This window comes from Camelus ferus, chromosome 5 (genome assembly GCF_009834535.1).
Source record: "Camelus ferus isolate YT-003-E chromosome 5, BCGSAC_Cfer_1.0, whole genome shotgun sequence".
Classification (NCBI taxonomy): Eukaryota; Metazoa; Chordata; class Mammalia; order Artiodactyla; family Camelidae; genus Camelus; species Camelus ferus.
This window is the reverse complement of record NC_045700.1, coordinates 74,676,743-74,699,899: the sequence shown is the minus strand read 5'-3', so window position 1 is coordinate 74,699,899 and position 23,157 is coordinate 74,676,743. Positions and strand designations below refer to the sequence as shown.

The 23,157-nt window shown below is 35.3% G+C and overlaps 1 protein-coding gene across 1 annotated transcript in view; it reads right to left on the bottom strand.

Annotated features, from left to right (window-relative positions):
- The window catches only part of DNAH7 (dynein axonemal heavy chain 7), a 220,378-nt gene that overhangs the window by 123,727 nt on the left and 73,494 nt on the right, over positions 1–23,157 (bottom strand). Inside the window, exons 20-29 of the mRNA XM_032480142.1 lie at positions 21,989–22,182; positions 21,653–21,697; positions 20,248–20,446; positions 17,457–17,597; positions 14,833–15,045; positions 13,003–13,112; positions 9,206–9,374; positions 6,998–7,100; positions 6,750–6,877; positions 656–868 (exon numbers count right to left, since the gene is read on the bottom strand). Coding sequence (XP_032336033.1) covers positions 656–868; positions 6,750–6,877; positions 6,998–7,100; positions 9,206–9,374; positions 13,003–13,112; positions 14,833–15,045; positions 17,457–17,597; positions 20,248–20,446; positions 21,653–21,697; positions 21,989–22,182 — 1,515 coding nt within the window. The remainder of the gene's footprint in view (positions 1–655; positions 869–6,749; positions 6,878–6,997; positions 7,101–9,205; positions 9,375–13,002; positions 13,113–14,832; positions 15,046–17,456; positions 17,598–20,247; positions 20,447–21,652; positions 21,698–21,988; positions 22,183–23,157) is intronic.

The window sequence follows — 23,157 nt, the reverse complement described above, 5'->3', positions numbered from 1 at the left end:
ATAAAGGATATATTTTAAAATCTTTATCTTCCACAGTCATGGACATAAAAATTTTTAACTCCAAGTTTGTATTTTGCTGTTAACTAGAACTACTATTTTGCTTACTTGCATGAAGAACAAACATACAGTTATACTTCATGTTTCTACAAAATACTTCCAACGAAAAGTTACCTAAGTCTTAAAACACTAGAATTTTATATCAATATAGTTATGGTTTATACCATCTTAAAATATAAACATTACATTGCAAATCTAATGTTGCTAGTCTACAGTTGGCTGCAGTTCTGTAATTATATTAAGAAACAATGTCTAGGGACTTTTGTATATATTTATTAATTATACATATATTATTTCCTTTAAAGCTATATATGTTCATATAGACTTAAAGCTTTCAAAATATTTTTCAGCAGCAAGGAATAGTACTCCTTGGTAGTACCTAGTTTCTGCAGTTAAAATTGTGGAATGGAACTCAAATCACTAAAAATTACATGCCTAAAGTTTTAAAAACCATAAAACGTCCTTTTCATGTGCTATTAAGAGTTGAAATTTTTTTCAGTTGATGAAACTGACCAGTTTTTGGACCTCTGTGAAGACACGTGGTCCTGAGATCTGTAAACAGGAAATGAATGAGTAAGAAACCACTTGAGTTGTCTACCTTTAGATTCCCAGCAGCAGTGAGCACTGACTTCACAGCTCTCATTCCATAGTCGTAGTGATGTTGTGATGACAACTGCTCTGAACACAGGCGATACGTAGCCACAATCTTCACCGACAGTGGCCGAGCTGTGACAAAGCCACAAGAGTACAGGACTATTTCGGCAATCATAGCATAGTCAGGCACCATCATTGCTACCGTCCGAAAAAGCGCCTATGGGAGGAGAGAACCGGTGCTTTTGAAAAGACCATCATGAAGAGAGCCCTACTCTTTATTTCATAGCATGTTACAATGTTACAGCTCTTCTGCAATAATACGAAACCACAGTATCCAGATCATATAGATAAAAACACTTTAAAAAGTGACTTCTTGTTATTGTTAAATAAATATATCATTAATTTTTTGTATAAATATTTTCCTTAAATTATGTTTTAAGACTACTTTCAAATTTCTATCATACTGAGATCTTTGGTCAATTATTAAATCATGTAAGTGATCAATGTCCATTATGTTCTATTCTTTGTGGGAAGTGACAAATTATAGAGACTCTGGTGGGATGTCCAAAAGCCTGCTTCTCATATGAAGCCTGCTTCATATGAAGCTCTCTAGGTATCTAATTAATTGTATTATTTGTGCTCATCAGGTTATTGGGTAATCCCTAATAATAAGGTTATGTTAGATAAATGATTTATTTTGAAAAGTTTTAAACTTTTTGAGTCAGCAGTCACTGTGTTCACCAAGTATAATAGAGGGGTAAAAAACTGGAAATAAGTCATGGATAACTATTGTTAGAGAAATCAATTTTCCAAGTTACTAAGATTTTTTTTCTCATGGTATTGTAAATATTGTGGGACAAATAAATGTCACGTGAGGGTAAGTAAATAGACAACTGAATAGATTTTAAAAGAGTCAATAAGAAAATTTAAGTTTAGAATGTTAGCTTGTGTCTGGACTTATTTCAATAGCTTATGCATGAAAACATGGCTTCTTGTACTAAAGACGGAAAACAGCAATACTCTAGAAAAATGACAATGGTATTCAGATAGTGTATAACAATTGTAGTGAATGACAGTCATACTCAGATAATTTATAAATACCCTCTGGGAATTAGCTGAATTGCCAAAAACACAAGGCAGTTAGAAAATGAGAACATTTTGCTTACGACTCTTAGTTGAGAACAAATAAAAGATTTGCATCAAGCAAGATCCTTCCAATGTGTTACGTTAATTACTAGCTAGAGGCCTTAGTACTGCCATTTTATCAAGGTTACCAGTAAAGAAAGGAAAGAAATGTTAAAAATTATACAGCTTGAGACAATAACTGGGAACAGATGAGCTTAAACTAATGCTCTAACCACTACATACCAGAGGAGAAAAGAGTGCAAGAGAATTACTATACAGGTGGTAACTCTTTCAAAGGGTGGGTTCTCAACAGCTATTTTTAATGGACAAAATAGAGAATGAATGAATGAGACCAGTTAGTCAGTCAGTGGCTAGGTTAGGGTGATACAGTCTTTCTACAACAGTACAAATTGCTACTAGGTTGGGATCAGCATCCAGGTCTGTGTCTTGCAGGTTTCCCTCTGACACCCCAGGTGTTTCACAAATTCCTATTCACATTCTCTCAGCACTATTAGCAATATGGTTGTGGGACCCCATGAAACAGACATATTGGTGGCCAACAGAACAAAAAGTAGAGTGCAAAAAGAAATTTAAAGGGGTTATTACGGTGTTCCACTTAATAGGAGTCCTTCACCAAAAATTTAACATGGATTCCTACTTATTTTAGAGAAAAGTATTCCTATCAAAAGATTTCTTCAGGCCTAAACTGTTATGGTGGTGGACATTCTAATTCAGTGGTTCTCAGAGTATGTGAAATACTGATAGGATATGGTTTGAGTTGGGAGGCAACAGAAATAATTTGTTAGCAATAGCAATAACTTTAAGGATAATTAGTGCTTTTTTTAAAAAGAAAATTTGGATTCTGGCTTAACCAGGGCTTGAATAAATTTCAATGAATGTAATCAATGTGAGTATTACCCTCCACGGTTACGTCAGCAGAAATAAATGATTGAGAACAGTTATTCTGTTGCTTCTGCTCTGTATGCTGGAAGAAGACGGTGGTACATACTTCTAGAGTATATTTCTGAAGGTCTGCATATTGGAACAATAACAACAACAAAACCTCAAGCAATAACTTCTTACCACTTCTTTCTTTAGAGAATAGAAATAGATTTCGTAAGTGTTGCGACCTGTTAAGGAATGAGCTAGGTTTTAGTTGAGTGAAATGGAGAATTCAGGACCTACTTCACTTTTCTCCTCTGTACTAATAGGGTGTTTCATGCTACATACTCTGCAGAAAGCTGTGTGCCATGTTATTGACTGGTGACCTCAGAAGATCTAGAACACCTATTTTTCCATAACTTCTTTCTTTATTGAAGTATAATTGATTTACAATATGGTGTTAATTTCTGATATACAACATAGTGATTCATTTATATATATATGTGTGTGTGTGTATATATATATATATATATTCCTTTTCATACTTTTTCATTATAGGCCATCACAAGGTATTGAATATAGTTCTCAGTGCTATACAGTATGACTTTGTTGTTTATTTATTTCATATATAGTAGTCAGTATCAATAAATCCTGAGCTCCCAATTTAAACCTCCCCAATCCCTCTTTCCCCATGGTAACCATAAGTTTGTTTCTATGTCTGTCTGTCTCTGGTTTGTAAATAAGTTCATTTGTGTCCTTTTTTTTTTTTTTAGATTCCAAATGTAAGTGATATGGTCTTTTTCTTTCTCTTTCTGGCTTACTTCACTTAGTATAACAATCTCCAAATCCATCCATGTTGCTGCAAATGGCATTATTTAATTCTTTTTTATGGCTAAGAAGTATTCCATTATATAAATACACTACAATTTCTTTATTCAGTCATCTGTTGATGGACATTTACATTGCTTCAGTGTCTTGGCTATTTAAATAGTGCTGCTGTGAACAACAGAGTGCATGCATCTTTTTGAATTAAGAGTTTTCTCCAGATATATGCCCAGGAGTATTTTACCATGACTTCTAAAATTTAAATATTCTAAAATGATTATTGAGTTTTGATTCTTAAGAATAGTTTCAATATTAAATATAGCTTCTCTAAAGTGGAGACACGTTTAAGAAATTGCTCTAATGTGCAGGTTTTAATTAGATGTACAAGATGTCAAAATGAGACTCTTTCTGCGTTACATGATACATATCAGTTACCAAAATATGCATGATCTTCCCAATAATCTACAAAGGAAATACACACAATTCTTGAATCTTCCCAATTTACTTGTAGATCATACAGCATTTGAGAGAATGAGGAAGGAGGGAGGATTTGTGAAAAGAGTTCCACTGAAGGGAGCTTTTCTTCTGCTGTGAGTCTCCATACACCCACCCTTCCGCTCCACTCCCAAGTTCAGTGAGAGCTGAATGGGTATCGCCTGGTTGGCGGGGAATATAGACTGGTGCCTGACCCACTCTGAGAAAGCAAAAGGGGCCTAAGGCAGCAGGATCATTGTGGCCTTCACTTCCACAGTTCAGTGGGACAAGAGATGCATGAGTGTACATGATGAGGAAAAGTGAGAGCTAAGTTGGAGCCATTTGAAGTTCTGCCCAAGATGCCTTCTGACAAAGTGAGAGCTCTCCAACAGCAAGTCTGTGTGGGACCACACACCAGAGATCCAGGCAAAGCAGAGAGAATGACAAATGGAGAAACAGAATCCATTACCCAAGTCTCAGGAGCTGCAAGTGGAGAGACCCCACAGGAGTCCGTGGAGAACCCACGGACATGCATGAGATACAAAGATCCAGTGCAAACTTCTGCCTGCTCAGGGGGCGGTACCCAGGACGTCTTCTCTGAACGGAATGCATGTTCGTGGCTCACTGCAAGCTTAAAGAATGAGTATGAATTTGTCAGGCAGGAAAGTAGTGGTTTAGCAGAACACTGGAGAAAGAGTGAAGAGCATATGCAAGGGCAAGGGAGCTTCAGGGGCTAGTGAGGCCAGCGTGACTGGCGGAGGCAGGGAGATGGCGGTACCGATGCAATTGAGTCTAATGCCAAAGCTCTTGCAGATTCAGCCAAGAAATCTGAACTTTTTCCTATAGGCAAAAAGAGCCGGAAATTAATATGATTCGATTTCTTCTGACGACACTGGTAGCATTACAATGGGGAATTCTTTACAGTGAATTTCAGCAGGGAAGAGATTGGTGACAAGTGAGCTGTTGTAGTGAGACCTGCAAGAGAAGACTGCAGAGAGGTGGAAGCAAGATGTGGCCACGGGACTGGACAGGAGCAGCAGGAATTGTAAGACTAGTGTGAAACAGGATTCCTGGTTTTGGTGACCAGCTGAATCACTGGGTGAAGAAGAGGGAAGCTTCAAGGATGACTATGAAGATTGGTAATAACAGTTTCTGGGCAGAAGCAGGCTTTTAAAATCTATATCTATATCTATATCTATATCTATATCTATATCTATATCTATGTCTATATCTATATCTGTATCTATATCTACCTCTCTTTCCTTTCAGACTAAGATGTTTTTTCAGAATTGTCAGGTATTTCCATATATCCTTAAAAACAGATGTTCTGTAGCAGCTCTAACCAAGAAGATTGCACAATAGGAACAACAACAACAGAAGCTATCAGAATTTGAGAGCAGCTTTTGGCTTAAAATAGAAGGAAAATGCTCCAAGAACCATAAAGTGAATATGCTGACACTGTTTCAACATGCACAGCTGAAAAAAAAAAACCATGGAAACATCCACACAGGGCATTAACAGACTCACAACTACTCATAGATTTTTGCCTTTCCAAATATTTATGTATTCACATTAATCCTGCTGAGTAAAAAAAACACAAATGGTAAAAGAACTGCTACAAAAAGAGCTTTCCAAATGTAAATCCCAATAAAAAGTTGCAAAGTACTTCTTAGATGAAGATGGATTTACCAGTTTCTATTCTTTACTCACACCTTCCTCCACTAAGGCAAAGTACTAAAACATCTCATCTGACATACAAAAGCGCATAAAAGGGGAAGACTACAAAAAATACTTGGCAACAGTCAGTTCCATCAAAGGTCTTTCTGGTGGAAAAGAAAAGTTCTTCAACTAGTCTGAGAAGCTGCTGTTCCAAACACATGAATAATGGAAGGAATGTACAATTTGAGGTCAGAAGACTTGGTTATGGATCCGGACTTACCACTGTGTTATTTTTCAAACATTTTTCTTTGCGCTCTATCCATGAACATGTAATTCACCAGAAGAGGATATAAAATGTCTACCAAAGATACAGGGAAAATGTCTTATTTCACTAACAAAGAAGTTTTTTTTTTTTAAGTGCAGATTCTAGTCTATTCAATTAGCAAAGTGTTTTGTTCTTTTTACAAAAAAAAAATAGTGCTGAGTATTAAAGAGCATTGAGATTTGATACGGAATATAAATTGCTTCAACTTCTGTTGCAAGGCAATTTTGCAACACAGTTCTTGGTCCTCTGACTCTACCTAAGGAAATACCTTAAAACAGAGAAAATCCTTTAGTAAAAACTGCCCATTGCAATATTATTTATAATGAAGGAAAACTAAATGCAACTGAAATGTCAAACAGTAAGCACAGTTCAATAAATTTATTTACAGTTTGAATTATGTTTTAAAAGATAGGAAAATGCTCATATATAATAGTAACTTGAAAAACACCCAGTAATCACAATTGTTGATTTCAGCACTTAAAACTGGCAATCTAAAAGGTATTTAAAATTGGGGGATACAATATATTAAGCGGTGGAATGGGTACCTTTTTCAGAATTCCCTGTTTTTTAATTTTTTATAATTATAAAAATTGATAATGTTAAAAATGTATGTTTTGGAATTTACGTATTTATTTTCTAAAGGTACTCAAAGCTTTAAAAGTTATTTTCTAAAACAGTTCTCTAAAATATAATGTCAAAAGGCAAATATTTTGCATACAATTCAAGGAGAGCATTTCTTTCTTTTTCTTTTAAGCTTGTAAATTACAGAAAGGACACGACACAGATGATAGAGTTACTTTTTCTGTACCTTCAGATTATCTGGCAGTTCTGATCTCCCAGCATATCCAGGGTTCATTGTTATAAAGACAGCACATGTGGGGTCAAGTTTTAGTTCAGTTCCTTCAAACACTAGCAGATCAGCACCTGCATTAATACCTGCGGGTAATCAAGAATGAAATGACTTAGTAATTCCGCGTATAAATGTGACTTCTGCCATTCATTACCTCCTGTATTTCTATTGTTTTCACAAAACACAAAGAGAAACTAGTCCATTACCTCTTTGGATAGTAAGAATTTGTTGAGCAACCACCGACAGTACTTCCAAATCAATTCTGTTAAACTCATCAAAGCAAGCCCAGGCTCCACAAGATAACAGTCCCTGGGAGAAAAGAATAATGAAATTCTTCAATTTTATCTGATTGAATATTGCATTGAAACGCTGCATTTTCACCTGATCTTTTTGAGGATTTAATATCCTATCAAGGAAATTGCTTATTCACCTTTATCTGAAAGACAGCTTATTCTTTTATTATCAATTCATTATCCTGCACGAATAGAGCTTGATCAATTGGAAAATTTTCCAATTGGTGTTTTATATTTTTTGGTATTTAGACGTAAATCTAAAAGCCTTCTTACTTTTTATTTATAAGTTGATTTTATTTCCTTTTTCCATATGGACTCCATAGAATGGACTGTAATAATCCTTTAAATAAGATGACTTCTATCACCAATGAAACTATTCTGTGGCCTGAGCACCTCAATGACCAACTAACATAGTTTGAGGCCCTAGTTTGCAGTCCTAACTCACAGCTACCTCATAAGTATTTGTCATTTGGTCACAAGGAGAAACTGGAAAATCAAGCTTGAGTAGCTCAGTCCAAATTCAGATAAACTTTAAAAAAACAATGCAAAAATATTTATTGAATGTACATTCTATAGATTGTATATGTATGTACGTGTTTCACTGAGTACCTAATGTATGCCATGCACGAGGCACTGCACTTCATATATGTATTTTATGCAAGGAAAGTAAGGCTACATCATACAGCATGTTAAGTAATTAGTACAATGCCACACATCTAACAGTGGCTGACCTTGGATCTGGGTACAGCTCAGACTATTGAACTGCACTGGATTAAACATGAACTCCAGGCAAATCAAAGAATAGTACATTCTGTTATTTAGAGAAGACTCTAATACATGATATAACAAAGGGATTAGAAATCACTGAACAGAATGCTTATGAAGTCACATGTTCAAACAGTTCTACAGATTGTGAGGTTCTTAATAGTTAAGACCTGTCTTTTTCATTTTGTACCCCCATTATTTAGCATGATCCTAACACAAAGTGTCCATATGATCAATAATATTTGCCAATAAGCAAATTTAATACTATAAGTATATGAATCTGTATCAAATTAAGAATGTCACTGTTTAGATTCAAAAACTGAGAAATAGATACTGGACTTTTCTTGAAATGTCTAAGAATATAATGGCTATTCAAACTACACACAGAATCTTTTAGATTTGCTATTTCTTTCTTAAATAATCATTATAACAAGATTGTGTATCATTATAGAGGATGATTAAAATAGTAATTGGTCACTCAAACTTTTTTTTGATATTTTACTCATTATAATTTTGACTTTCCTTTTACTTTTACTTAGTCTAATTGTTTCTGCATCACAAATCTAACAGAGTTAGAATATAAAAGTCTCTACAAAATGGCCAGACCATATTTCAGCCAGGAATAGTTTACCACATGGGATAGGACTGGTATATTCTATTTTGTTAGTTTGGGTATTTTTTTAATTGTTAACTTTTTCTAGAGATACTTTTGAGAAGTAAGGATTACAGAATCTTTAAAATGTACTTTGAAAATTACAGAGATAGAAATTGTAGAGATAGGAAACAAATAAGTATGTAAAAACCCATAATTCCAAATGTTGTATTTAATTGTACCACCTAATATTTTAAGGAATAACAGGCTGTAGCAACAAAGTGCTAAAATGACCATACAGTCATAGGTTTCATCTATGAACTTAGACAGAGACTTGCACCTTTAACTCTCCCTTTTATAATCTTATAGACTCATAAGAGTGATAATCTGACTCAGGTAAGAAAAAAACAAAAGAAGGATTTCAAGTTTACAAAAAGATTAACTAGAATGTGTCTATAAAGTAAATCACTGACTCATAACTTGTTAATAGTAAGATCTACAGGTTAAAGAGGTGTTCAGATACCACAATCTTTATAGACGTAGTGGTTCTCAAACTTTTAGCTGTCCAAGGTACTGAAGGAACACCACTCATTCATTCCTACCAGTAATATTGACCATTATTGGGACTGGAGAGGGAGGCAGAGCTTCTCTTCAAATTTTACTGAAACTACAATAGGTCTTTTACTCCCATCAAATTATGTGTCATTATTAATAGCCTTCCTCTCTGAGAAGTTATATATTATAAATGAGGTATCAACTCAAACCTTAAAGAATTTTCCTAAAGCCAGATAATCCAATCCATCAGAGCAGTTGAAAACAACACATTGTTTTGCTACAGCTTTGGCTAAATCTTTGGTAGTTTCAGTCTTTCCAGTGCCAGCTGGCCCCTCAGGTGCTCCTCCAAGGTGCAGATGAAGGGCTCCAAATAAGGTTCTGAAACATAAGAAATAATCTTTGATGAATAATGTGATTTTTTTCATATACATTCTGAAAAGAGTAAAAATTTAAACTGAGAGCTAGATTTTTCACTTCCTCTTCAATAATTCCTTCTTTCTCACTAACCTCTGAAAATCTTTGTGAATTACTTTGTCTGTGACTATATTTTACTTCTGAATAGCTGAATACATGACAAAATCAGAACAAATTCACTTTTGACATGCAATGTTGACTTCTAGTCAATATGGAGAATTCAGCTGGTTCTGAATTACCCAATCCCCTTACTGGAAGCATACGGAAATGCCACATAAAAGAAAATAATAACTTTTGAAATACATAGTCATTTTTGAAAGGATGAAAAGGAAATCATCAACAAAGAGGGAATGCATAGCTGGAAAGTAATTAGGTGCTAAAGCTGTACAGGTGCACACAGTTTTGGGATTTGCATATAAACACAAGTGCATTTACACACACATAGAAACAGAAAATAAATTCTTAGAACTGAGCAAGATGAGGAGCTGGTGTGGATTCACTATTTAAACCTAGAAGCCTTGAAAGGCTGCCTTGTCCCTAAATGGGAACTAAAATTACCCCAGCATTCTACTCAAGAGACAAAGAAGAGTCAACTATAGCAGAGACAGTTAAGCTTACCCTTCATAAATGCCGAGCGAGAAGCCTACATCATTCACGGAGGGTGGGATTAAGTTTCCATTATCGATAGGCACATGAACTCATCAGTAATGGAAATTAACATTAAAATTTTGTTCTGGATCAGAGAAAATCCCAGAGCCCACCACAGAGCCAAATGTAAAACTGCTCTAACTGAACACCTCCACAGCTGAGAAATGGTAAGACTACCTGCTAAAATGAGCTCACAATTAAAACCACAGAGAGAGATCAAAGCTAAGAGTCAGACTTGCAATGACAAAGGCTGTTGAACAACGGTCTGAGAGGGTTACTGCATACATGGCCCTCTGCCTTTTTTGGTATCTTGGTGGTTTGTTCAATGAGATTTTAAATAAAAAGCAACAGACATGAGAAAATTGTGAGGGAAAAAAAGAAGCCAATTTCATAAAAGAGAGAACTTGAAATCCAGCAATGAAAAATATAATAATCGAATTTTTGAAAACTCAGTGGGCAGAATAGCAGAATAAACATAAAGAAACAGAACTACACACTAGAAGATAAATATGAGGAAACCACCCAGATACAGAGATTGACTATAAGAAATGTTAAGAGACATAGAATGAAGAAGAGAATGCAGAAAAGGAAAAATTTTAAAAACTATCCCTGAAAATTTGCCAGAATTAAATATATTAACTGAAAAAGTCCCAAGTAGGATAAATGAAAGCCCATCCACACCTAGGAACATTCCAATGAACCTCAACAATGAAGAGAAAATCTTTAAAACGAAAATCTTTTACTAGAGAAAATTACCTACAAAGGAATAATAATTAGAGTAACAGACCACTCAACAGTAGCAATAAATGTCAGGAGAATAATATATTTGGAGAGCTGAGGGAAAGTTACTATTCATCTACAGTTCTGCAGCTGGCTAATCTATCATTTAATAATTAAGTGAAGACCAAAGAGAAAAAAAACGGGCATTTTTAGACAAATACTGATAGAACTCATTACTTGCATAGCCTCCCTGAAACGATTACTAAAAGCTTACTAAGGAGAAAAATTAAGCCAGAAGTAAGACAAAGGAAGAAGCAATGCTAAGGACAAAGATAAAATTTTTGGTAAACCTACATAAATATTAGTTATAAAAAATATGTAACGGTATGCAAACAGATCATTCTTTCTTAAAATTTTGACTAAAACCCCAAAGTGAGAGCAATGTGTGTCAGATCATCCTATCCTATAGAGAGTAAAATTGGTCACCTAGCATCAGGGCAGGAAGATCGTAAATGAGAGGCCAGGAATGAGGATTTCTTTGCAAAGAGCTGTTGGTGTGTTGTGTATTTCCCCTCCCTCTGAACAAAGGAAGAGAGAGCAGCACTTGTCTCTTTGCCAAGCTAACTGAGGGGGCTGTCGAGGACTACTCACAGAACTTGGCACACTGGCCCTTGGAGTTTGTGAAATATGGAACTGGGAGTTAATTTACAACTTAAAATATTAAAAGTCAAGAGAATGCCTGCATCTTCTTCTATGGCAGAGTGGGAGAAAACAGGTAAGAGATGCACTCTACTGATGGCAAGACAAATGGGTATGTGGCCAGACCTAGATCCCAGTGGAAGGGAGCCAGATTTGAGTCATGCTGAATGGGACCCTGTGCAGGAAGTCCATCTAGAATCAGAGAAGACTCCAGGAAGAGAGTCTGTGTGTGGTGGATCTCAGATAGAGGCTGAAGCAAAAGTTGCCAGCAGTCAGCCAGAGAAGGCATTTTCCATAGGTGGGAGGAACTGGTTACTGGGGGCTCCCAAAGAACCCACATAAACATCCCCAGGGAGACCTGGCACATCTGGGCTTTTGCCATCACTGAGGACACTGAATGGCCAAGAGAGAGTTGTCACACAAGATACCTATCATATATAAACCTACGTCTCCCTTTCCTTCTCCCCTCCTTCATCAACCCCCAACACTGAAGGATCCAAAAGATGAGCTATTGAGGAATAGATGCAAAGGACAGGGATAAAAATGACAAAAAATTGAACACATCTACCTTCCCAAATGTGGGACATGAGCTTGAGTCAGGCTCAAGATGGGGTTTTTAACTGGATAAAATACTCTACTTTGATTTTAGACTTAAATGGACTTCTAATATCTGAAAAAAAAAAATAACACTATCCATTATTATCTTAGAATAACCAGAAAGATTAGGGAATCTACCCTAGATTTCATCCAGAAATAGGTAAACATTTGACAGAGGAAGTTTAAAAGAATGATGATAAGAAAAAATAAAATTGCTTTCTGTTTGCATCCTGAAACCAGTGTTGTCAATAAACTAGTTACAACTCGGAAGAAAATGAAAAAAAAAAACCCAAAATTTAATTTACTATTTGACGGTGATTTGGAATATGGGAGATGAGAACTTGGAGTTAAAAATAATTAAAGGTCTTGTATTATTTAGAAAGACAAGAGAAAACAATGTACATGTAAATACCTATGAGATATCTAATGGAGATACCCAGCAGGCATGTGTGTGATGAAACCTTACAGGAGAGACCTCGGCTGGAGGTACAGGTTCAGGGATTTTCAGGATATTGGCTGTTAAAGCCTGAAAATGGTTGAGAACATTCAGGAAACCATGAAGCATGAGACAAAATACTACATAGAAGCAGAATTCCAGAAAATTCCATATTTCAGGGGAAGAAACAGGATGCCTCATATACCCAAAAGTAAGAGTCAAAAAGTTTCAAGAAGAAAGAAGAAATGAACAATGCAAAAATAAAAAATTATAATAACAGCAATGCCTGTTAAGAGAGCTCTACAGCTGAGAGGAAGAAGCCAGAAGAGAAAGAGAATTTGAAGATCAAGTTGAGAAAAGAATTAAGGGCCTAGGAAAAGACAACAAAGGATACATTTACAAGGTGGAAGATGATTTGGTACTTAAAAAAAATTAGTGATCTAGGGATGAGTGAAAATTATTCCCAACAGATATTTAAATGAATGAGTTTACCTGTAACATCTGTCAGTGAGTGGAGTAATAACCAGCCTCGGGGAATTACCCAGATATTCATATCCATATCGTAAACCAGCATTGATCATCTTTGTTTCTAAATGATCTTCCTAGTATAAAATCAAATAAAATGAAGTTAGCTTAAATAGTAAAAATTTAAATAACATGAAATCTCAAGCTTTTTAATAAATGACAGCCATGTTGTAAACAACATCTTCAGAATTCACTTTTCAGACATCATTTAATTCAGTTCAATGTGTAATTTCCTTGGATAAGTAATTAAAGTCACTGGCTTCAGTTTTTCTCCATAGAACTTCTTTGAAAAATATATTTGTTCCTTATCTCTCTTTTGCTTTTTTTTTTAACTTGCTAACACTTTTTTTTTATTAAAGTATAATTTTTATTAAAGTATAACTGACATACATTATATTAGGTATAGAATTGTAGTTGTATTTATTGCAAAATGACCACCACAATAAGTCTAGTTAATATCCATCACCATACATAGTTAACAGAATTTTTTTTGTGATGAGAACTTTTAAGATCTACTCTTAGAAACTTTCAAACTATAGTTTCAAACTATAGTTGCCATGCTGTATATCCCCATAAATTGTCTTGTAACTGAAAGTTTATAGCTTTTGACTCCCTTCGCCACTTCTCTCAGCCACCCCTTACCCCAGATCTGTTCTCTGTATATATGAGCTTGTTTTTGGATATGGTGTTTTTTGTTTTTTGATTCCACATATAAGTCAGATCACATGGTGTTTGTCTTTCTCTGTTCAACTTATTGCGCTTAGAATAATCCCTTCAAGGTCTATCTGTGTATATTGCAAGTGGTTAAGATTTTGTTTTGGGTTTTTTTTAAATGGTTGAGCAGTATTTCATTTTTGATCAATTGTAAATGAAATAGTTTTCTTAATTACTTTTTCATAGTTCATTATTCTCCTATATTTTCCATCATTTCTTCAATTTGTTTTTACTATAGAGTGAGTATTTTCATTATAAGGAAGCTAGTGCTTGAACAGAGTAAGTAGCTTGCCCAGGTCATACATCTGGTAAGTGGAGGATGTAGCATTTGAACCAATGACTCCACAGTCTGACCACATAACCACTATTAACATGGCCTCATGTAGTTTTCCAGGGTTCTAGTTCTTGATCTCTTCTCCTCCCACCCTATACCTCCCAAAGCCTTTCACACAAATGAATATGATGAGAACTTTTGAGTCTCTCATCTCCAGTCATCAGTCCTCTCTTCCCCCGCCAACTCTGTATAGGCCCAACCTTGTTCACTGTACTGTTCCTGCTCCTCTTCCCTTCACCATGGTGACTAACATCACCAACCACCCAGATCCCCTGATAAAAACTTTCCTTCCAACATCATGTTACTGGTACCTTCAACTGATCAACAAGAGGAAAACTTAAAGGGCTAAATCAGACTAAAACAGTCTGATGTGAACAGTCTTTAGATGTATCAAGAATCCAAAAACATAATTTCAAACTGATTAGTTTCAACATTCTGCAGATTCAGCAAGCATAATGGCTGATTTCATGTAATTTTTTATAATTACCCATAGTTTGTCTGTCTATATATGTATACATATTTCCATGTAACTATACATTTAAGTATAGATGTAGATACAGTTTTTGTATACATGATAGTTTTTTGGCTGCTGCAATCTTCAATCTGGAGAATGCTTGTTTGGGTACAGTCAGCCATCAGCAAAAAAATTCCTATATTACTGATACTATTTCCCACGTGAGCCAGCAAGCACAAATTAAACAGCCATGCGCTGAAATTGCTATGTAACAACATTCAGTGATATTACTTACTTGCCAATAGTACCTAAGCTGACTTAACCATTCAAAGTCAGAATCATCACTAACTTTCTTTTTAACAAGTGTTGTGAGAACATCTCTAGCATGGACATCCAGCACCACAAGGGCTCCCAGAGTAACACGATTCTGCTTGGACAGTTTGCCACGAACCAAAGTGACAATATCATCAATTTGTTTGTTACATTTTTCCAAGTATTGCTCAAGAACCTGAAAGAAAATAAGATAATTACTCAATGTGATCAGAATCCTTTTGAACAAAAACATTTTGACCTAGCATGGATACAGAGTATTTTCAACATTTTTATCATAATTTTCCTTCTGTATGACATAACTTTAAAATAATCAATTTTCCTTACTGCAAAGGTATTAGATGAACACTTTTCTCACACTAATAATATTTAATAAACATTGTGCACCAATGAGATTATTTCACTCCTTTAGGACAAGGTAAGTGGTAGCAGTGAAACTAAAAGTGAGGATTGTCAAGAATGAGACAAAGCTTACAGAATATAGTTGGAGACTTGTTTCTTTAAGAGGTACTTTTATTATTCCTAGAAATATTTTACCCTTTTTTTAGGGAGTCATTTTTTTCAGAAGTTTGGTGCTTGAACACTATCTATTTATATTATTTTCAAGATTAATTGCTATTAGTTTGCTTCATAAGTAGTGAAAAAATAAACTTTTGTCCCACCTATGTTTAAATAAACCTAAGTGCTTAAATTCTTGGAGCCAACTAGTAAATTTAAGTATACTGAGTATACAGATTAGTAAGAATAGTTTTGATCCTAAGAACACAAGCTATGCCAGTTGGTGCATCTTAGTTTTCCTCATCAATAAAATTCAGGGTCTTTGGGCGGCTTACCAGTTCTCACAATCTGAGTTCAACAGAAGGCATAAGGTTAAAAATTTAATGTTTGTACCTGACAGGATAAAATAATCCATAAGAATTTACTACTATTTACGCTAGCATAAAGTATTTTGCTGGACTAGAAAAAGAGATTTAGAACTAAAATTTAGCCTGAAACTGTGATTAAGTTATTTAGGAACTATATCACACGAATCAATGAGAAAGCAGATTAGTTAGATTGAAAAAGATCATGATATTGAATTATTTAAGCTACATTTTATTTTTTGTAAACTGTTCTGTATTGTGAATAAATGAATTTAAAAGTAACTACTATTATATAGTTGGCCAAAATAAACTATCTGGAATCAAAAATTTGTATCATACCTAGATCCTTCTACATACACAATAATCACCTGACTCAAAATCAGATCAGTATTTGCAATAACGCAAGTTCTGTGACAGTGGCGATTCTTTCATTCACTTTTAGTCCTGTAATGCCTCATACCGATTAGTTCCACAGTCAACATTTTTTGTATAAATAAGTGGAAGCACAGAAGCCAAAGTGAAGAGGTCCTCTGGGAGTGGGACAGTACAACATGGTGCTATTATAGCATCAAGCTCCTGACAATTGAGGTGTTTGCAGAAAATCCAGTTTCTATGAGGCTGCCAAGAGTCTCCAGCTACTCAACCAAAGTCATCCGTTTCAAACGTGAACCACACATTAATTGAGGAAAAAGTTAACACACTGAATACTAAAACATAGGCTAGCCTCCCACGATAGAACCACATATTAAATTGTTTAAAGCCATCAATGCTATAGAATACTAAGACCTGTGCCTGCCCCTCCAGGTGCTGCTACAGCACTTGAATGGCCTGAACATCCACGAGATACGGACGGGGACCAGGGACACAGGTGGCAGGTGAAGGGCGTATTGAAACAGAGTCATCTCAAGCAGAGGAAAAAGAAAAGAATTTTTAAGGACACATACAAAGCTTAATTTAACTCCATGAAATTTAGCTATGGAAAGCACCCTAGAATGCAACAGAAGAGAGCAATCTAGCAAGTAACATTAACAAGGCTTGACTTGCTAAGTCTTGCTGAACTACAGCTTCAGGGGACCTCTGTCTCTCAAGATGAGTCTTGCTGGAGTAGCAGTCTCTCAAGGCACAGGTCAAATTCATAATTATTTTCTTTGAACTTCATCAGATCCCTGCTCATCCATGTACGTATACCAAACTCCATGTCAAATATGCATTAAAAACTCATGGTTTTAAACAAGGTCTGCAATTGCTGGATTCCAACTAGTCCTTTAGTCAACTGAAAGTTGACCTGATTGAAATTCTACCTCAGGGTTTAGAATGTTGCATTGAATGTAGTTTCTGTTTTTAATTAATAACAGCAATCTGATTAATAATATTAAATTCAAATATATTACATTAGAATATTTAAAATTAAGCATCATTCAAATATTAGTAATTAAAAAGCAACAAATCAGAAAGTAAAAATAGTCAAAATAAGTCAATTAATATTTTATCTTCACAGGGTAGTTTCCCTGAAGGCATGAGAGAGAATTATGTATTTCCTAATATTTCTGAGTTTAGGAAGTTTCTTTGTCCTATTTCACTCTATTTTTAGAGGCATAAAGATGTAGATAATAACAAGATTGAGGATCAAGAACCACTGACTTTTTGAGTGGACTGTATTTGATTTACAGTAATTGTACTTTGGCAATAACAACTATTGAAAAACCTGGGGGTAATGAAAGCTTACCTCTTGTCCTTTTGAAATAGCTGTTTGTACTTCTGTTGTCCAAAAGGTTTGGGATACACAGAGAACTGTCTGTCCAGGCCAATCCCTTACCCAGTTAATGCGTTCATATTGTGTATAGGCCAAAATTGCATCCTTAATTACCTAATTGAAAAAGAAAGTACTAAAGGTAAACAGTTTCACACTTTACTTGAATGAACTAAACAGTGAAGAGCTTCACTCCTAATCGGATTAATTTGTACTGCTCAACTTTTTCCATTTTAGCCAATTATGAAGATTCCAAATACGTGACTAGACTATTTAAAGCTTGTTCATATGCCTGTGAACAAAACAAATATACTACATGGCATTTTATTTTGCTGACACGCGATCTTTTTGTGGGAGGCATGTTACATAAAATATTTCTTGGACCAGATGTAGCCAAAGGTGTCTTAGATACACTTGGACTGAACATGCACAAGCACTAAGTTCAAATAACTCCACAACAAGATCCACCAAATTCATCATTATTTTCTTTGAACTTCATCAGATCCCTGCTTAGCCATGTACTGAAGCAAACCACAAAATTCCTCTGGAGTTCTTCCTGTGTTTCCAGACCTCACTCCCTTCTCAGTCCTGTAGTTTGATGCCCAATGCTATGATGACAGGAACAGATATACAGTTCATTCCTGGAGACTTGAGAGCTGTAAACACAGGACGTCTAATTTACATACTTTGCTACATATGTTTTCAGTGGATTCCTATATCCACTTTTTCTCCCAACCATCATTTATTAAATGTATCAACCAAAAATAGTAACATCAGTGAGGTGATAGCCACTTTAATGTCTGAATTTCAGAAAAGACTGTCAAAATATATTTTTCTGAGAAATACATAATAGGTGAACCCTTCTGAATTTCTAGCCTAGTTAGGATATTACAGAGCTGAAAAGAGATGAAGGGCAGAGTTTGCTACTGATAATAAAAAAAAATGTAAAAGGTCAGAAGAAGCCATGGAAAGGGCAGGTAAAAAGGACCAACAGAGAGGGGAGGGACATAGAAGAGAATAGAGGGTACAGTAGAGAAATGCCAAGAATGGAATAAGTATGTGTTCTAGAAGGACACTGTGGAGCAAACAACAGGAAGGCATTAAAATCTAAATCACAAATTTTTCTATACAGTTGGATGAGGAAAAATATCACAGAAATTTCTATAATACTGCATAGAAAATGTATTGTAACTACATATGCCATATATATATATATATATATAAATAAAATTACATATATTTTGGAGGTAGCAAGGTATATTAAACCAACCCATGATAATCTAGTAAGATAAAGAGGCAAAGGCACCAAGAACATGATTTTTCATTATTTACAAATGACACAAAATTCACTTAATTTAGGCATGCAGTACCCTTTCAAGCATGCAGATATATATAACACAGCACAAGTAACACTCCTGTCTCCTATTTGTGGTCATTTATATTGCATTTACTTGCATTTTTCACCAACACAAACTTACACTTGAACATTTGGGGAAGATATTTCCTACACAATTCCTTACTGCCCCATCTTAACGCTCTGAAATGGCCACCAAAATATTTCCCCTAAGTTCTTTGACAAATAAAGTTAACAGAATAGTTGAAATAATACCAGATATGTCTAAAACAATGAGTTACCACTATGTACATCAATTAACAAACCGTATAACCCAATTCAGTGCTAAGTAGTGGTCAAAGTGGAATTCATTTACATTGCCAATGGCTATGTAAATGGGAATGCTGTTTGTCAATACTTTTCAAGTCCTGGGAACGCTCATCCTCTTTGGCCCAGTGATCCTACACATGAGAAGTTATCACAAGAAAATACATAACTCAATCAAAGAAACCAGCTGTGTGCATAAAGACGTTCATTATCCTTTAATCCATAACAGGGAGAAGTGGGAAACTGTCCAAAAGATTTTATATCTATTGAAAAAATATAATGCAGGCAGATACTAAAATTATATTTAAGAAAGAAAAGAGCATTAAGACACAGGGTGTGCATGAAACAGCTGGATTCCCATGAATTTTTTCAATGTGTGACAGAATCTGAAAAATGAATGAAAACTGTTGTCGACTGGGACCTGATGCCTTATTTCCTTCTCATTCTTGCCCTCATGCATCCCTGCTCAGTCATGACTTTTACTCTTTATAAGGAATTTGAATGCTAAGTTCACATAATAGTAAAAAAATGAATTTAACTGCTCTGTTCAGTTGATCTCTATTTGCTTCCATGACTTGAAATTCTCAACTAAAAAAAAAAAAATCATTGCAAATGACTGAGTTGATAATATTTTATGAGATATAGAAAACATGAAGTTACTGTTAATTGTAGAAAGTATTTACGATTTTCTAACACTTTGGTACATATTTTATATATACACAGGACAAAAGAATGTACCACAGAAACACGTGTTAAGAAGACTAGTGTCAAACTGAGGAGGGGTGCTTCCAAAGAAAGACTGAAGGTAGACAGACCACTTGGACCAAAGTGTTTCTAATGCTGAAAGCACTAGCTTGTGGCTTCAACAAATGAGACAGGCTCACGACAAAAACCCAAGTTTTCCGTAGTATAGATGGTATTTTGCCCCACTTTTCAAGTGAGTCACTACAAAATGAATATCATAGACCATGTCTTTGCCTTCAGCCTATCCACTACAACTGAAATGGTAATTCATGACTCGATTTGTCTAAATAACAGTGCGTTTATCAATAATATGTTAATATTCTATCATCTTTACTAGAAATAATAATAAAAACAGCTGGCTACCTTATGGATGGATTTAATCATAACTCTCTCTAACTCAACCAGCCACTTCTCCACTTGACCTCTGGCTTTGGCTGTTGAAATGGTGTCGACGAGTTCTACCACCTCTCCTTCACTACTCTTCATGTGAGTAATGTCTAAACTTTCTGTAAATTCCACCTTTGCAATTCCTTCAAAACATTTCTTCAAGTGAGGCTGCACCCTGTCAGGAAAAAAACATTTAAGAGAATTAACCAATTTAAAGCAATTCCCCAAACAGCAGTGTTCTTTGTGCACCAATCTTCATTCACAATTCATAAATGGGCACCATCTGTGAGGTCCTTCTTAGAAGCTGGAGATGAAGTGCTAAGGAAAACAAAGACAGTCCCTGCCAGCATGGATCATACAGTCTAGTGGGAGGTCATTATTAATTGAATAATCACAAAAAGCTCTGTAACATTACATTTATAATAAGAGCTATAGAGGAGATGACCATGAGGCTTTGTTTCCAACACAGTGTTGACATTAAATGTAACAGAAGGAGCAAACCAATCTTGACTAACAGATAATACACTAATCTGAAGAATCTTCAAATGCACAAAAGTAGACATTTCAACTGGGATCTTCAGAGACCGCTTGCAAATTATGAACTAGGTTTAGTGCTTTAAGTAAATCAGCTAGTTTGAAGGTGCCCAACTTTAGTAAAATCACTGTAGTATAGATGGAACTGACTAAATTCCTCATTTTTGACACATTACCAATGACTGAATTCATCTTTTAAATATGGAAAAAAAAAAAGCAGAGCATACAAACTCAGACGGAAATCTGAGCCTACGTTTATCCTTGTGTCTGGATTACTTGTCTCCTACTTTGAAGGCAAAGGACACGAGATTAACAAATTTGCTTAACAAATATCTATATGGTCTTTTATATGCTAGACACTCTTCCGAGGAATCAGGAATCAGCTGTGAGGAAAAACACCGTCAAAAACCTCAGCCATCATAGAGCTATGTTCTGCTGGAGGAAATCAAACAGTAAACAAGTAAGTACTTTATAGAGTAAGCTAGGTGATAAGAAGTATGCCGAAGGAAAATGAGGCAGAGAAGGCAGTCCAGGAAAGGTGGCTCAGGAGTGCTGGGAGGGGCTGCCATTTAAAATACAGCAGCCAGGGGAGGCCTTCTTGAGTAGCAGGTGTTTGAGCAGGTTTCCACAAAGATTCAGAGGAACTAAAAGAAGCCTTATGAATATTTGGGTAAGGAGGATCTTTGGCAAAGAGAACAGCACACTGAGGGAAGAGGCTGCCTCTTTTATGGGAGAATTGCAAGGGCTATAGCAGAGTGAGCAGGAGGAACACTAGCGGGAGATGAACTGGGAGGATGAGCTGGGAGCAGCCGCTTGGGTCATTGCAAGCCACTGTGAGGACACCCACTTCTGTTCTGCATGGGATGGAGAAGAGGGACGTGTTCTGAAAAATCTGTAAAAAAAAAAAACCAAATCTGTATGTGATTAAATGAGAAATCCACTCTAAGATTCATCACACTTGGAAAAATATCATTCAATGATATTACTTATGTTTTTAAATAATTATTTTAAGTTGATTATTGATACTATTTAGAATAGGGTAACTTAAAAAGTTATGACATAAATATAACTATATACAATTTAAGTTCTGCATTATTCTAAAATTAAATTTAAGCAGATAATCTCAGCCATGTATTATATATGTATGTTTTACATATAAGTAAGATATATATATCTTACTTACCTAGTGGGATCTTTAGTCTCAGATAGTATCTCCAGAAGTTCATCATTAGACAAGAAAAAGAATCTGGGGAAGAAGAGACGTTTCTTTTCCAAATATTCATTAAGTCCTTTAAGAATGAGTTCCAAAAGTTCATTAGATTTTTTCAGCCTCTCCAGCATTCGTTCAATAGTTACAACTGCCAGGACATGCTTATCCTGAAAATAAAAGGGAAAGCGCTCAACTCAAAAATATTAGATACTAATTTTATATTCATATTATACTTGACATTACACGGTTTTAATATAACAAAGGTTATACAAAATTCAAAGTGAATATTTATTTTTTGAAAGTATTCTTGCATATTCTAAAGCTAACCAGCCTCTTTAAGTATGTAGAAGTCATGCTGACTTGATCCTTGACTTGATCCTTGACGATACTGGTCACAATTTCTGATTCTAAGTTGGAAAATGTGAGACAGATGATGGGGTGGGAGGTGGGTAGGGAGAAGGGGAAGAAAAAACACTATCTGAACTGATAAGAATAGGAGGAAACATGGGGGGAGGGTATAGCTCAGTGGTAGGGCATGTGCTTAGCATGCACGAGGTCCTGCGTTCACTCCCCAGTACCTCTGGATAAGAAAACAAATAATAAACCTAATTAACTCCCCACAAAGTAAAAAAAAAAAAAAAATTAAAGAATAGGAGGAAACAATAGTATGTGATATATTTGTCTTTTATTCTTTGAAGAAAAGTACTCTAAAAATGTCATAATTATTTTGAATATTGTCATCAATAATAAAAAACACAATCCCTGTTTTATAACTGTAGATAAAAATAAGGGTTTGGGAGTGGGGAAGGAGATTACTATAAAACTCATACATTACAAAGAACTATCTTTGGAACTGCATTATAACACTCTGCTTGCTGAAGGACTTAAGTTCAAGGTGTGTTCTTCCCAAACTCTCTAGAGACTAAGACTGTGCTACCTTCAAGGCATGGACTTCTGAACATTCTGTCACTTGAAAGTGTCACTGTGAGCTGTTTGCATTAAAGTTATTCAAACACAATCAAGTATTTTAAAAAGCTTTCTTTTATGCTGTGGGACTCAAAATAAGAATTACAACTAAAGGTTGATCTTAAGAACTGATGTTTTAAGAAAGTAGTTTATTGATTTCACAAAATATCCATACA